The sequence below is a fragment of the Fistularia commersonii genome, chromosome 2 (assembly GCF_037954325.1).
Source record: "Fistularia commersonii isolate RoL2024-O1a breed Wild chromosome 2, RoL_Fcom_v1.0, whole genome shotgun sequence".
Classification (NCBI taxonomy): Eukaryota; Metazoa; Chordata; class Actinopteri; order Syngnathiformes; family Fistulariidae; genus Fistularia; species Fistularia commersonii.
In genome coordinates, this window is record NC_141285.1 from 6,290,322 (window position 1) to 6,306,283 (window position 15,962).

The 15,962-nt window shown below is 42.5% G+C and overlaps 1 protein-coding gene across 1 annotated transcript; it reads right to left on the reverse strand.

Annotated features, from left to right (window-relative positions):
* Positions 1–1,422: 1,422 nt before the first annotated feature.
* On the reverse strand, positions 1,423–15,017 carry LOC147236217 (dynein regulatory complex subunit 2-like). Its single transcript, XM_086160602.1, has 3 exons — positions 14,919–15,017; positions 8,400–8,864; positions 1,423–1,488 (listed from the first exon to the last, which is right to left on the reverse strand). Exons 1-3 carry the CDS (start codon positions 15,015–15,017, stop codon positions 1,423–1,425), a joined length of 630 nt encoding a protein of 209 aa, XP_086016728.1.
* Between the last annotated feature and the right edge of the window lie 945 nt (positions 15,018–15,962).

Here is a 15,962-nt window from a genome sequence, read left to right on the forward strand (position 1 = left end):
TCAGCAAATGAGTTGCAACCGAATCTAATAGGAAAACAAGTGGTTTTCCATCTACTAACAGTAGATGATGAGTCAACGAAAAGTCTGGCTATCTGACATCTGTCCTTCTTCAATACCACAGAGATAAACTAAGGCCAGGGGTCTACTTCTCCTCCAAACTCCATCCTGTCACAGGAGGCCTTCCCAAGTGTCTGCGTGCTGTGGCAGCATGCAAGAAAGCCCTCACGGCATCCAGAGATACTGTGTTGTTGCCTTTGCACACCTTACTCATGCTCCAAGTGCTGCATGCTGTGTTTATGATTCTGCTCAAACAAAAGACCTCCCACTTATCTGACGTTCATTTTCTCCAATATTACACCTGTCTCCTCAACATGCCAAATGTAGAAGTGAAGCACTGTAATACCCTCAACCCGGCCACCCTTATGCCTCTCCCTGACAATAGAGAATCCTGCGACACTCACAACTGTACACCAAAACTCTACACATCTGCAACCCTCGAACTGACTTAAACAACACACCACTGACCAACCTTGACCTACCGTATTTTCCGGACTATAAGTGGTGTTTTTTTTCATAGTTTAGCCGAAAACGATAATTGAGCAGCAGAAAGGAAGTTTGGAGTTAGCGAGAAACTTGTAAGGGACTGGCAGAAAGCGGAGGTTATTCTTACTGAAATGAAGAAAACAAAAAAAGTCCATCATGGGTTAAAAGCTACAGCTAGAGGAACGAGTTGGTACATGGGTGCTTGAACAACATGCTGCCAGGAGAGGCTTGTCAACAGTGCGGTTGTGTCTCCAAGCCCAAGTATTTGCCAAAGAGATGAATATAAATGACTTTGCAGGAGGACCTTCTTGGTGTTATTGCTTCATCCAATGCAATTGCCTCTCTATCAGAGCAAGGAGAGTGATGTCCCAAAAACTGCCAGCAGACTTCCAAGTCAAGGCTGACAGTTTCCATGAGTTCATTAAGAGGCATGTAAGTGAGCACAACGTGACACCAGATCATATTATTAACATGGACAAGGTTCCCCTTACGTTTGACATTCCCATGGGCCGAGATGTTGCAGAGAAAGGGCAAAAGAGTGTGAATAAAGTAACAACTGATCAAGAGAAATCACACTTCACAATGGTGCTGGCGTGTTGTGGAGATGGATCAAAACTGCCACGAATGGTCAATTTCAAACAGAAAACTATGCCGAAAATCCAATCCCCCTCAATTGCAGTCGCCATGAATAAGAAAGGGTGGATGGATCAAGAAATGCTGAACGTATGGCTAACAAAGTGCTACACTAAGCGTTCGGATGGCTTCTTTAGAGCACGCAAAGCTCTGCTTGTGATGGATAGCATGCGAGCGCACATCACACCACAGGTCAAAGAGAGATTAAAAAAATTCATCTCCATATATGCCATCATCCCTGGAGGCTTAACCAAAATACTCCAGCCATTTGATATCTCTGTGAATAGGAGCTTTAAGGCAGTCCTGCGTAACCTGTGGGAGCAGTGGATGACGGACGGAGAGCACAGCTTCATGGCAACTGGTAGAATGCACCGTGCAACTTTCCTGGAAGTAATTGAATGGATCGACAAAGCATGGGCTTCCGTGACAACCAAAACCAGTCTGGCAGGGTTCAAAAACGCTGGAATAGTTGGAACTGCAAGTGACGATGAGTCTGATGTAAGTGACACAGAAGAGGAAGCGCCGCATCTTCTACCTCTGGAGTTAGTGGAGTTGATGAAAAGTGGCACAGAGGATGAAGATTTCATTGGATTTTAGTTACCAGGAATCGTGAGTGACACGGATGGTTTTGGTAAACTTCTTAGCATGCTATTTATGCAATAGCATGCAGAATAACTCTTAATATGTTATGTCAACATACCAGGCACTTTCTTAGTTGTGTCATATAACGTAAACGTATCTTTCCACCTATTGTTGCCTCTATTCTATTTTCATTTTAAATTGTTTGGTATTTAAATTTAAAATGACATGTCTGTTCATCGTGTTGTATTTTATTAAATAAATTTCCCCCCAAAATACAACTTATACTCCAGTGCGACTTATATAAGTTTTTTCCTTCTTTATTACGCATTTTATGGCCGGTGCGACTTGTACTCCGGAGCAACGTATAGTCCAGAAAATATGGTAATTCTTTATGTTGACGGGTCTGCTCTTATGGTCAAGACAGGGAAGAATAATGTGGATTTTGTTGTTGTCACTGACCATGGTTGTGTGTGTTCGGGACCTCTACCCCCCACTACTCAGCAAAGGTAGTGGAACTGGTAGCTCTCACAGGAGCCTGTATCCAGGCCACAGACAAAGCAGTTACTATATACACTGACTCTATGTAGGCATTTGGCGTTGTACACGATTTTAGTGTACTCTGGAAGTGCAGAAAATTTCTGAATTCTATGGGAAACCAGTTCTGAATCATAAACTGATTGCAGAACTCCTAGAAGCTATTCTCTCACCATCAGCCATTGCCTACAAAAACCACACAGACCCTCTCAAAGCAAATGCCACAGCTGACAGAGTAGCCAAAGCTGCCTCTCTACGACCCTTTACAGGCACATACACATCTATCACTATACCACCTGCTGATCTCTCCAAAATTTCACCTTATTGGCTAAAAAAAAAAACTGGTGATCCCCCCCCCCCCCCCCCCCCCTTATAACCATGTTACAAGGGACTCATTGAGACCTACTGACAATACATGCCCGTCTGAAAATTTCTTCCAACATCTTGCTAAGCTGACACATTGGTTAAAGCATGTGTCTAAAAGGAGGGATGTTAGACAAGATGAAAACTCACTGGATCACAAAGGGTTTCTCTGTAACAACACAAAATATTGTGAAACCTGCCAAATTTGCCAACAACAGAATTCAGGCAGACCACTGAAAGTGACAGCCTTGGCAGCACATCCATTTCTGACAAGGCCATTTGTGGTCTTGATGATAGATTTTATTGAACTAACCCCACCAGAAGCTGCTCCCAGATGAAGTTCCACCTCCACAATGAACAGCTCCAATTCTAGCATCCGTCGAGCCAGTATAACCACTATCCCGCCTTTGTACACGACTGAATCATCTTAGCCTGGCTTCTCTGACCTTCTCTCCAAAATACCTAAAATATGCTGTTCCTCTGATAGCCTCATTCCTGATACTATCCATCCTGGTCACTCCCAAAGAAAACCTCAACATCTTCATCTCTGCAACCTCTAGTTCTGCCCCCTATCTTTTCATCATTGTAACTGTTTCTAGGCCATACAGTATCGCTGGTCTCCCAACTGTACACCTTTCCTTTCATTCTGGCTGATAGTCTTCTATCGCATAGTACCTCTGTTCTCCACCCATTCTAACCAGTTTCCTGCTCTCACTACAGATCACAATGTCATCTGCAAACATCATGGTCCATGGAGATTCCTGTCTAACCTCGTCTGTTAGCTTGTCCATCACCACTGCAAATAAGAAGGGGCTCAGAGCTGATCCCTGATGGAATCCCATACTTTGAACTTGTCAGTTACCTCTACAGCACACCACCACTGTCTCACAGCTAGCATACATGTCCTGCACCAGTCTAACATACCAGTCAAACATACTCTGCCACTCCAGATTTCCTCATACAATACCAGAGCTCCTCTCTTGGCATCCGGTCATATGATTTTTCTAGGTCTCCAAAAATACATTTCAGCTCCCTCCGGCCTTCTCTGCACTTCTCTATTAGCATTCTCAAAGCAAATACTGCATGAGTAGTGCTCTTTCTAGGCATGAAGCCATACTTCTGCTCACAAATGCTGACTTTTGCTCTCAGTCTAGTTTCCACTATTGTTTTCCACAACTTTATTGTATGGCTCATCAACTTTATCCCTCTATATTTAACACAATTCTGCACATCCCCATTATTCTTAAAAATGGGCACCATCACACTTTGTCTCCATTCTTCAGGCATCTTCTCACTCTCTAAGATCCTGTTGAATAAACTAGTCAGAAACTCTATCAGTCCAACTAAATCCGGAGTCAGTTACAGTAACAGGATAGGTATCGCTATTTGAACAATAGGGATAAAAAGGCATCCTGCAAAAATAGCAATAATAAACTGTGTCTGAAAATTACATCTAGACTGATCCCGATATTCCACTTTATCTAAAATTCCTGACAATCGTCCAAGGACTACTTTGATCAGGACACTTACAGGACACATACCATTGAGTGCAGTATCGTTTTAGTAACAACCATTGAATGGCATTCCAAAAAAAGCCTTTACAAATGATAAAACTACCAATGCCATTCCCTAACATACATGTAGTTTAAGTTGGCTAAACAGGCGAAATTTTCATTTATTCAAGTAATGGATGAGACAAGAAAGGACGTTTGTAGAAAGTGAGAAATGGGGACCTTTCAGCATGTTGCTCTGACCTGCAGGTCTGTAATATCCACCATACACCACAAGATAGCAGCAGAAGCATGAAGAAAAAAAAATCTTGCTCCCTGTCACTGTTGCTCACTTTCACTGACGACAGCGTCACAACAGAGGATGTCGATTTCATTCTATTTCTATTGCACAAAGTTGTAGAAGCTAAGATGCAAATCTGCCTTCTTCTGGCCATTAGGTAGAGTTCTGACATTTAGGAGAGATCCTTTCTTAGTTTAAAAAACAGTACAAATCTAAATTAAAGACAAGATAAATAAGACAAGATAAGATAAAATTATACTTGATTGATCCCCAGCGGGGAAATTCAAGTGCCACAAGACGACAGGTAACAAAAAGGCATTAAACATTAAACTGACATTGAATAACTCATAGACAATGACATTAAATAGGACAGAGACAACAACAGACAAAAACATAAATAGGTGTAAAAATACTGCTACACAATAACAAAGTAACAAGTTGCAGGTAATGGCTGATAAGTAGAGATGAGACTCCATCACTTCAGAGCTGTATGCTGTCAAAACTGCTGGTAGCTGTGGGCACAAAGGAACGTCTGAAACATTCATATCTGCAGGGTGGGATGATCCGCTGGCTGAATGAGCTGCCCATCAGCAGCCGGCCATTGTGAAGACAGTGAGAGGGATTCTCCAGGTTTGCACCAAGTTTACATCCCCCTGTCAGACACTCTTTCCAGACCAAATTCAATCCCACCACCAAGCCGTCTTACCTAACCAGTCTTGGCACCTACCAGCACACTAGGAGAGTGGTGGCAACCATAGACAGGTAGAAGGTATTGAGGAGCTTGCTACAGAAAACCGAATGACCTCAGTCTCCTATGGAAGAACATCCTCTGTCCCTTTCAGTAGAGGGCATCTGTGGGTCTAGTTTATTGTTTATGTGGACCCCAAGGTACTTATACAAGTCCACAGTCACCATCACCTCACCCTGGATGGTGCCTGAAATAGGTCTCCTCTGGTTCCCCCTCTAGTCCATCACCACTTCCTTGGTCTTGCTAATGTTGAGGTATAGGTGTTTCGGGCTACTTTAGTCAACAAAACTCTTGACCAGTTCTCTTGTCATCATTGATGATTAATCAAATAATGGAAGAGAAACAAATGAGAGCAATGATTAAATTGAAATGCACTTTGTTTATTGACATCATTTATTATGATTATTATTTTTCATAAAACTTTCCTCTCCTGTAAAAAGTGTATAATGGGTAAGTCACAAAGGCTAATTTAACTCCCTCTGCCACACCATGGAAGGAATAATCCTCTCTAGGCCAGCTGAATGTAAATGCACATGCAGAAAAAACCTGAAAAAAAAACACTGTCCACCGACCTCACCCACAGTGTTTGACGTTAGTTTAGGAGTAGCAAGTGCGAGTAAGCCAGCAGTGTGTGTGTTCTGATGTTCTCTGAAGTCCTGACAGGATTATAATTGTTGTGGGGATGGGGGTGCATACTGCAGCATACTGCAGTTGCAGGCACGCACGCATGCCTGCAACTGCTGCTGCAAAGGCTTGACCAAGTCCTGTCACTATGAAAACCTTCCCATCCTGGAAGAACCTTCCATTTGGAAAACTAACTGGGTGAACAGGTTCTAAGGTTCTCTTACAAAATACACAAATAAAACAAAATAAAAATACAGAAAGGAATCCATCTTCCACAGTTTATCCTGCACTCAGGATAACTGAGGGCTTATCATCACTGTTTTTTAGCTGTCATTAGGCAGGATACCCCCTGGACTGGTCGCCAGTCAATCGCAGGGCCACATACAAGACAGACAACATTCACCAATTAACCTGCTGCATATTTTTGGACTGTGAGAGAACATACAAACTCCACACAGAAGGCCCCCATGTTGGAATCAAACCAGGGTCGTCATGCGGTGGGGCTGAACTGCTGCGCCACCGTACCGTCCAGAAAAAGAATGCTGAATGCAAAAGAATGCAAAATGCAGGAGACCCTGTGTTTATTATACACAGTTCATGGGGATGTGCACATGTGTCGTCTGTGAATTTTGCCTCAAATCTCAAAATATAATGCAGTGAAATACATAAATGTATTGGTATTTTTATCAGATTTGGTGTGTGGGTTTGTCTTCATTTTGTTGATAGCCTCTGGTGAAGGTATGTTCATATATCTGGTTTAAGGTACGATGTTGCACAACCAACTAAAAAAGATTTTACAGCAATCATTTTTAGTGATTTTATACTAATGCTATGAATGAATGTCCATCCATCCATCCATCCATCCATCCATCCGTCCATCCATCCGTCCGTCCGTCCGTCCATCCATCCGTCCATCCATCCATCCTTTTTTCTGTGGTAGAAATCATCATGGCAATATTAAATCTCATGGTTATGATCTCATCAGCGACATCATCACGCTGACTGAATAGCTGTATAATACATCACTACAAGTGGCTTAGTCCCTCAAGTATCCATGCCAACCTTGGCTGCCTTGGCAACACCATGAATCCCAACTTCTAGAAAACCTCATAAAAAAGATAAAGTTGACAAGATGGCTTATCACAAATTAAATTCTATATAGCATCACAAGAATTCCAGCTTGTGTGTAGAGATACATAATATAAAACCACTATACTGAGTGCCATTCTTTTAATTTATGTAGAAGTAGTCAGTCAAAAGACCCCTTTGCCAACATGTCAAGTAATGTGTTTTCTTTAATCAAATTTCATTGCAATGTCAGAATGGAACAGAAATAAAGATTTGGCATGTTATAAAATTGAATTCCTTGAGAAGTTTCATACACTATGTTAGACATTGAAGGTTAACAATTACCTTACCTGTGCTAAACCAACAAAACCAACCAACAAAATTATACCTTCAAAAAAATCTTGAAATTCTTGTCAAAAAAAAAAAATCATCAAGAATTCACCATGACCTGGATGACTGAGAACCTCCGCAGACCCTTCAAACTGTATTTCAAGTATTTTTCTAGACAGACATTATTACATGATCCATTAAACATTGCACAATCCAGGGTTTTTCCTTTCTTTTACATGAGGATCCATTAGAGCCTTAATATGCACAAATTCCCCCACAATTAATGTACATCATAGCGCAGAACTATTGTTCCTGTCACTTGTAGACCATGAAGGATTAGGTTGTGAGTGGTCAGTACCACAGGCTATCTGTCAACAGATTTGCTGTATTTGTTTATGCACAAACTAGTGAGCAAGGTAGTGTCATACAGGCAAATGCTATTGTATTTTTATCTTTTTATGCATTTTGTCAAGTGTTACTGTATTTTGTACTATTTTTTGGAACTACAACTACTTTTAGATGGCTATATTCCTATAACATATAGCAAAAAGTAAATAAAAAAACAAAAACAAAAACAACCTTGCATCATTACGTTTTAAAAGCTGCTCAAATAACAAGATGACAAACTATCACTTTGGACGGAAATGCAGCGGCTCTGTTCTGACTTTTTAATCTTAAAATATCAAATAAAACAGAATTAATATTTATGAAAAACTATTAACTAGGTTCATTATACTTTAATTTTGGTAAAAATAGAGTATAATCTGAGACCAAGCGAAAACTTAACAAGCTTAAAAGAACAATAAGCACCAGAGTCCTTTGACCTTTAATAACAGTGAGTACTCTGGATTCATATATTGGTATTTTGGGGGGACATAGCATACATTCCTGTGTTCCAGTCCTTTAGGCTGATTCTCCAGTCATAGAGCTGGAGATTATAATTGGCACACCTGGAATGCTCAGCATTCCAAGACCAGGACATTGGTCACCATAGTTGATTAGACTACACACACACACAACACAAAGCATCTAAATCAAATTATTTTTTTTGCATTGGTGTTCTTTTCAATATCCTTTTGGCATTACCACTAATTATAGGGTGCCATCGCTGGTTGTTAGTAGCACCCCGAGCAGCTGTGATTGGGGCAGGTTTTACTGTTAAAAGTCCGTGGGGTAGGTCAACTTGGTTGCTGCACAAAGTCATCGCATCCAGATGCTGATGCAGGTAAAGTCTCCGCTGCTCGTTCTCTTGCTTCTGCTCTTCCCTCTTTTTCCTCAGAGTGTCGCGTTGATGAACAGCCTTGTTGTAGCGTTGCATCAGCTGCTGTAACTCAGGAAAGTTCTTTTCAGTCTCTGTCATCTCCTGTCTGCGCTCAATTGCAGTGAAAAAAGGCCTTTGTATGGACTCCAGTTTATAACATGTTAAAGCAATGGTTAAAACCCTCTCACCCTTGTTGATAACTGTCTGTAGTTTATTTGCTGCTTTCTGGCTTTGGAGACTGAGGTCAATGAGTCGTTTCCTTGCTGCAGTGTGTTCCTGAGTCTTTTGGTACTGAAGCTCATGAATGTTTTGAACCAATTTGGCTCGAGCAGCTGTCCGTTTCTCTCTTTCAGATTTTTGTTCTATCTTGGAGTGGTTCACCTGTTCCTTCAGACCAGAGAGGAAAACCTGAAGGTGCTGTACCCTGTTTAAAGCAGACTTTTGCATTTCAGACACATTGAGGTTTTTCCACTTCAGCTCCTCAACCCTCCTTACAACAGGGATGTATGTCTTCATAGCCATGTCTTTCACAAGGGATTTTTCCATTACTTTCTGATTGCCCCTTTGCAGCGTAGCAGCAACTTTGCCTTCAGTAGCACTCCTGAGGGCATATTTGCTTTCAGTGTAGCGATTGTGAATGTCAGTCATTTGCTCCCTGTGTTGCTCCTGCATATTGGAGATGCCTTCCTTCAGTGCTTGTTGGCGCTGCTGACACTGAGTCTGTGTGTTCTCCCTCTGTGATGTTAAATTGGAGCTCATTTTTGTCAGTAAGCCTTCCCATTGATGCTGCAGAGACAGTAATCGCTTCTCCTGGATAGACTGCAAACGTTTAACATGGTCAAGGTAAACACACCACACCTGGGATGACTGATGGTCTGCTTCCTGAAGTTCGTACATCAGTCTTCTGATAATGCCATCTGTATTTTCAACCTGACGCTCAAATCTTTCAAGGAATCCAGCACTTTCTGCATAGTGATCTTTGAATCGAGAGTTGCGAAGACTGGCACGCCATTCCACAGCTAATCCCATCTTGAGTTCCTTCTCATTCATCTTTTTTGCAGAACCCATTTCAATTAAATATCAAAAAAGCTGATTGAACTGGGAAAAAACAGGTAAATCTGCATTGTTGCAATATATTTGGTAAACATTCTTCCAATCAACAAAAATTTCCATAGCTTAAAGGACTGTTTGTCCTCCTTTGTCAGGTTTTATGATGGTTGGCATCCATAGAGTTCTGTTACAACCATCTTGCATACTCTTACAGTTGTTGGCGTTAGATACAGAATGTTCATCTTCTTTGTCATCTTCTGTGAGGTTTTAATCTCTTACAAAATGCCTTATACAGTTTCTGTGCAGTGATGTCATTTAGTGATCACATCACAGCAGTGGTGACCTCATCATGTAAAGTATATAATTCCAGAGGTTGATGATATCATAGCGGGCTGTGATATCCCAAATATCACCAGAAATAGTCAGAAGCAAAAATTTTGAATGTCTACAATGCAGACCATCGTCATAAATAAAATAATAAATTACATAGAAAAATAAATATGTTTTTCAAATCATGACCAATAATACATTGACACATTGACATGATCTGCTGTGTCTATGAATGATAACAGGAGTCTCAGATATGCCTTTCCTCACTGCAACCATCTGTCAAAGTCTGATTTATCTGTCCATAACTGGCCTTGGGTTGGATTCAACCCTACAAGATTACCAGCAAAAGACAACTACTGTCCAACCATTTCTTCATTACTGGGATCAAGAATTAATGAACCCAGATGTGCAACTCTAATTTTGGCAAACACCAGTGCCCAGGCCTGTTAGCAGTGGTATATATTTATCTCCTGTCCTCACAAATACAACAAGTTTTATCATTCAATGGAACTTTGCAAAATACGTAATCATGAGCTCCACTACAGCCATCAATATTGTTTTAATATAAAGATTGGTCAGATACCGGTACTTTGCCTGTAGCACACTTTTCTTGATCTTCCAATTTTATTTGACCTCTCAAAACCTACTCTTTTTGTCACTTATCAAATTACCATCCACAAAATCCACACAGGGCTGATAACTTCTGAAATGCTTCATAGCCTTCAGTCTGATTTAGCTGTAGGGTAATATGTGTCTTGTGCCTGAACTTTGTAACTGCTTTGGTACTACTGCACTCTTCTCAAAAATCAACTCAACCATCTCAGTATCATACAAAATCAAGAAATATCATATATTACATATCTCACATCATAAAAATCAGATAATGATGTGTGGTTTGTTCAACAAGCTGTCAGGATCTCCTCTTGGCTGCCGAGAGGAGACACGGCTGGGATTTATTCGCAATCGGCGCCAGCTGCAGCAGCTGCCGCTAATCAAGATCCCTATAAAGGGCAGCGGCACACTCTGCCTGGCGCCGGTGGATTGTGGACGTCCCAGACCCCTACCCTACCCTACCCTACCCTACCCTACCCTACCCTACCCTACCCTACCCTACCCTACCCTACCCTACCTACCGGCCGGCATAACATCTGACCCAGCCTTGACCCAGCCCGAGATCCTGCCTTGACCCGTCCTGGTGAGACCCAGTCCTCCCCGCCTCCAACCTGCTGTCACCCCGCCTGGAACCCGTCCTGGTGAGACCAAGCCCTGTGCGACTCTGTCTCAGGGCCAGGGGCTTACCAGCGACACCCTACCTGCCGTTCAATCAGAATAAAGCGCTTTCAATCCAGATTCCTGCTCTGAGGTGTGGTTCCCTGCCCGAGTCCATCCCCGCGACCCGCAACACAAGCGTGTCCATCAATATATCAGAGAGGTGCAAAGAGATTATCTTCCACAAGACTTGAAATGTCAGGTCTGACCATGTCCATCAACATATTTTCACTATCCTATTTCAAGTGTTAGGCAAGAACAATGTTAAGGGATTTAGGGACCCTGTTCTTGTTCAGATCAGGGTGGTTAATTGCAAGGGAAAGGGCAGAGAAAAACACAGGAAGGCACTATGCTTTAGTATCAGCAAATTTAAAGAAAAGATTGTTCTGTCAAAGATTATACTCCAGACACTCAATATAATTGTTGTTAAAGTATAACAAATAAATGTTCCAGATAGACAATTTAAGGCAGGGGTGTCAAAAACAGACTGGCCCACCAAAAGGTCTAATTTGAGATGAATATGTGAAGTGCAAATTTTACACATCAAATGAACTGTTTTCACAACGGTCTCGTTGATATTTTAAGTAGCAGATACACAAACAAACATACAATACAGTAACACAAAAATGAACAGCAGATGACAGCAATGAGCAATTGATGTGCTCATCTGCTTAACCCAAACAGAAGAACGTGACATTATAGTGTAAACTGTTTAACTCATGAATGTCAATTTTGCTTTGTCAAACCATATTTTCTCCATGCTACATTGGGATCAAAATCACCCTCTGGGGCATCCAATACAACAGATCGCAAGGACAATAAAAAACAGTGGATGTAAATGCATTGTTAACGGGTCTAAGGGAAACCAACTATTTCCCTGCAGCCATGGGGTCAGCCCCCTTATTGCAAGCAAATTTGCATTTATATTAAGTCCATATTGTGCGGAGAAATTCATTGAAGCATGCATGCTGAAAGTTGAAGAAATGATCTACCCTGATGAGCACATCATCTCTAGACCTCTTCCCATATTACACCCTGCCAGCCATACCGCTCCACAGGGAAGTTATCTCCCCACTCTTCACCTGAGACATACCCCTGGAGAAGAGGAACATTCATAAGTGATGCTGTCCCTGTCCCTGCTGTACAACATTAAATATTATAATTCCGCAACATCTGGTGGACAAAATGGGACCCAGATGTACAACTGTTTGCCAGACTTCCTAACTGATAGACCACTGTCAGTGTGTGTCAGACAGAAGACAAAACATGGCTATCACTAATCACATTGTTAAGACTGCTGTTGACACAACAGTGGTTGATCTCATCATGGATGACAACCACATGACCCACTGAGAGGAGGCAGAGTCAAGTCAAGTCAAGTCAAGTAAAATTTTATTTGCATAGCACCAAAAAACAGTTTCATGGTGCGTTACATGTAAAGCATATCTAGACAACCCAATTGTTTACAGAAACCCACCTTCTCCAATGAGCAAACTTGAAGTGACAGTGACCATAAACTGAAACTTTGGACAGTTCCAAATTCAGTATGAGCATCCTTCTGTCTCAACCATTTGGTGTAGAGAGAGAAGAAGACAGTAAAGCAAGAGTGTGGTAGAAATGAAATAGAGGTGATCAGAAAATTGGAAGGAACAGGTACAAATAATCTCATGCTGATAACAGCAGCAGAAGCAGGGACAGCTGTTGGGTGGGTGCATCAACCTCATAATTGTTGACTTCAGAAGATGATAGTGGCATATTCCTGGAGCACCACTAAAAGGACTCACTGTGGGAAACACTCAAATGCCTTTTCCTAGTCTACAAAACACATTTAGACCGATTGGGCATACTACCATGCACCTTCCTGCATCCTGGATGAGCTGGTCCACTGTTCTGTGACCAGGATAAAACCACACAAAGATTCAACTATCTGACTGACCTTTATCATCAGGTCCTCTGCTAGAGCTAACCAGGGAGGCCAGAGTGTGACGCCCCGATTGTAAAAATGCATCCTCCGTTCCCCCTTTTAAAGAGGGGGGCCACCCTGGTTTGCTTCTATGTGAGGTTGCAGAAGTACAAACAGGCACCAGATGGAGGAAAATTGGTATGCCCACGCCTGCTTGGCACCTAACAATCTGTGAAACTCCAGAATGGAAAAGAGTCTGACCCCTCTCAAGGGGATAGTTTATACCATATTACAGGTAGTGTGGGTAGATTGCAAGATTGCATGTCATCAAATTATTGCTGTCAGCCCCACTGTGGCATTTGGCACTTGATTGACATGCATACAGCTAGTCTGAGATCTAGATCCAAATACCATTCCATCATGACTGATGACCATTTGGAAGTCTGTGTGAGGCTGGCAACCAGCTAGCAACCTGAGCTCATTCCATTCAATGCAAGACCTTGTCAGAGGACTCGGATTTGTTCTCTGCCAGAGGTAACATTCCATGGTCCTAGAGCCAGTTTTGACAGCTGAGGATCAGACTACCAAGGTCCCCTCATTAGGCCACTGTACAGCTCAAACTGTTCTTATTGTTGCTCTTCTTCTCCTTTCGGCTTTACCCTTCAGGGGATGCCACAGTGAATGAACCTTCTCCATCTAGCCCTATTCCCTGTATCCTTCTCTCTCATACCAACTACCTTCATATCCTCTCTCACTACGTCCATAAATCTTCTCTTTGGTCTTCCCATAGACCTCCTGTCCTCCGTCTACCAATATATTCACCATTGGTCTCTGATTATCAGAGATCTATGTCCATTTAAATGCAAAAAGACCCAGATCGCTCCCTCTCTCTGCGGGGCTTTTGGACAGCAGTATGTGTGGGTAGAAATCCGAAATCCAGTTGTACTGGATCTGGCCGTTGGTAAGCTGTAGAGTGAAAACGGTGCACCAGGAGCTCCAATAAAATGTACATATTCGAATATCGTGATTCAGGTCAGAAAAGAAACTCTCTGCATAGTCATTGTCTGGGCTAGGAGAGAAATGGGCGGTACAGTGCATGTGGGCTAGTTTCACAAAATCCGCATCCACGTGGACCTTAAGGGAGATTAGAGAAATAAAAAGATTAGCCGTTGTGAGTGGAATAAACCACTGATACATGTATAAAACTTTAATGTGATCTTTGAAGAACGTGCGAGAAGTCAGAACCTGTAACCCCCTGTCACCTGGAGGTGACAGAAAATTTAGACTGAAAGTGAGAATTAAATCCCTTCCCAAGAGATTCACTGAGCAGAAGGAAGATAGCAGAAAGCTGTGATTCCAGATTTGTGGGGCGGTGAGAGGTGCCTGAGTCTACTAGAAAGACGATGTGTTCACCATTAATATCTAGGGTGATCTCCGGAAATTTTTGAAGATTTTCAGTCTAATACTTTGTGTAAAGTCGCATCTTCATTTTAACCTGGGACTGCTCTAGTATTTCTATATGCTGTATTAAGAGTCTGCACAATTTATCTGGGGTTTGGTGCAAGCTGCTTTGCATTGCATGTGTGTTATCACCTCCCTTTTCAGATGCTGCTGGATGTTGGGCTTTCTCCTCCAAACATGGCGTCCCTTAAAATAGCCAAGCCCCTGTCCCCAGCCTCATCCTCTGGGCGGTCCTTAGCTCTGGGGGCAATCCCTTGTCGAAGGTCCGGGATCTCCGCAGACAATACAGGTGAGTCATTGGATTGGAATAATCCATGCTACCCTTGTCTTCCAAAGGTCTCCATCGGAGCCCTCCCCTTTCATAGCTCTGGGACGGGCCCTGGGAGCGGGCCTGAGATTGTTGTGGCTGCTGACGGGACGGTTCGAACCACCGTCAGGTGTGCCTTGTGCTTTGCATTTTTCGTCTTTGCGTTGCTTCTCTTCCTGTTTCTCTTTTTCCACATGTTGGTCTTGGGCATGGGCGGCATGGCTCTTCAAGCTCTTTAAGTTTGGCTCTGTTAGTGTTGATGCAGGCCCTTTTCACTGCTTGTGAGATGTCTGGCAGGAGATCAGTGCGAAAGGCGTTGCAGAGGTGTCTTTCCCGCACCCCTCGCTCTTCCGGCAATGGGTGTGGCTCTTGCATACCACAGTTCTCCTTGAACTCTTCATACAGTCTCTGGTAGTGCTCTGCCATAGGTTCATCCTCCTGCTCTGTACATTCAGTGATTTTGGCGATGTTCACAGATTAAGGAAAGGTTTCCTTCAAACTATTGCACAGGGTGGCGATGGCATTCCTGTAGTCAGCGTTTCCAGCATATCTCTAGTTCATTTCATGTTGATATTGTTGGCCTTAGACTAGGTCACAGATTTTTGCAAAGGGGGTAGACATCTGAGCTCAGGCATGGTCGGGCTGAATTCCTGACAGAAGGTCAGCACGTCATCCGCCAACCTGGCACCGTCATGTTCTGGGTTGGGCAGATATTGAACAGCATCTCGAACCTGGCCTTTCTGACTCTTTCACTCTAATTCCGAGAAATCAGCACTTGGCTTACTTGACAAAATTCACTTAATTCTCTTCCCTGCTTTGTCTTTACAGACAAAAAACACAGCATGGAGATCACCTCAAAATGACTTTTAAATTTCTCTTTTGTTTTTATCAGCAATTAAGAATTCCTTATCTCAGTGTCACTACAGTGGTTTGGAGCTCATTAGATGGTTGTGAAATTCTCTCCTTGGACCGTCCCTCTTGTCTCAAATTGGACATGGGAGAAGATTGTTGATAATCCTGGTCATGAGCCAACACCACAGAGATCACATTGACGGAACTCCAATCCCACTTCTGACACCAAACTGTCGTGAAAATTTTCTTTTCCTTTTGGAGGCTTCTTTAAGAAAGTCAGTGAATGACAAAGAATAGTCAGGATGCTCTCAGA

Coding starts and splice junctions, on each gene's coding strand:
- LOC147236217 (XM_086160602.1), bottom strand. CDS start 15,017: ATGCCGCCCATGCCCAAGACCAACATGTGGAAAAAGAGAAACAGGAAG. Junction 8,865..14,918: donor ACAAGGCACACCTGACGGTG/GTTCGAACCGTC, acceptor TCTGGTCTGAAG/GAACAGGTGAACCACTCCAA. Junction 1,489..8,399: donor TGACTTTGTGCAGCAACCAA/GTTGACCTACCC, acceptor CTGCTCCCACAG/GTTACGCAGGACTGCCTTAA.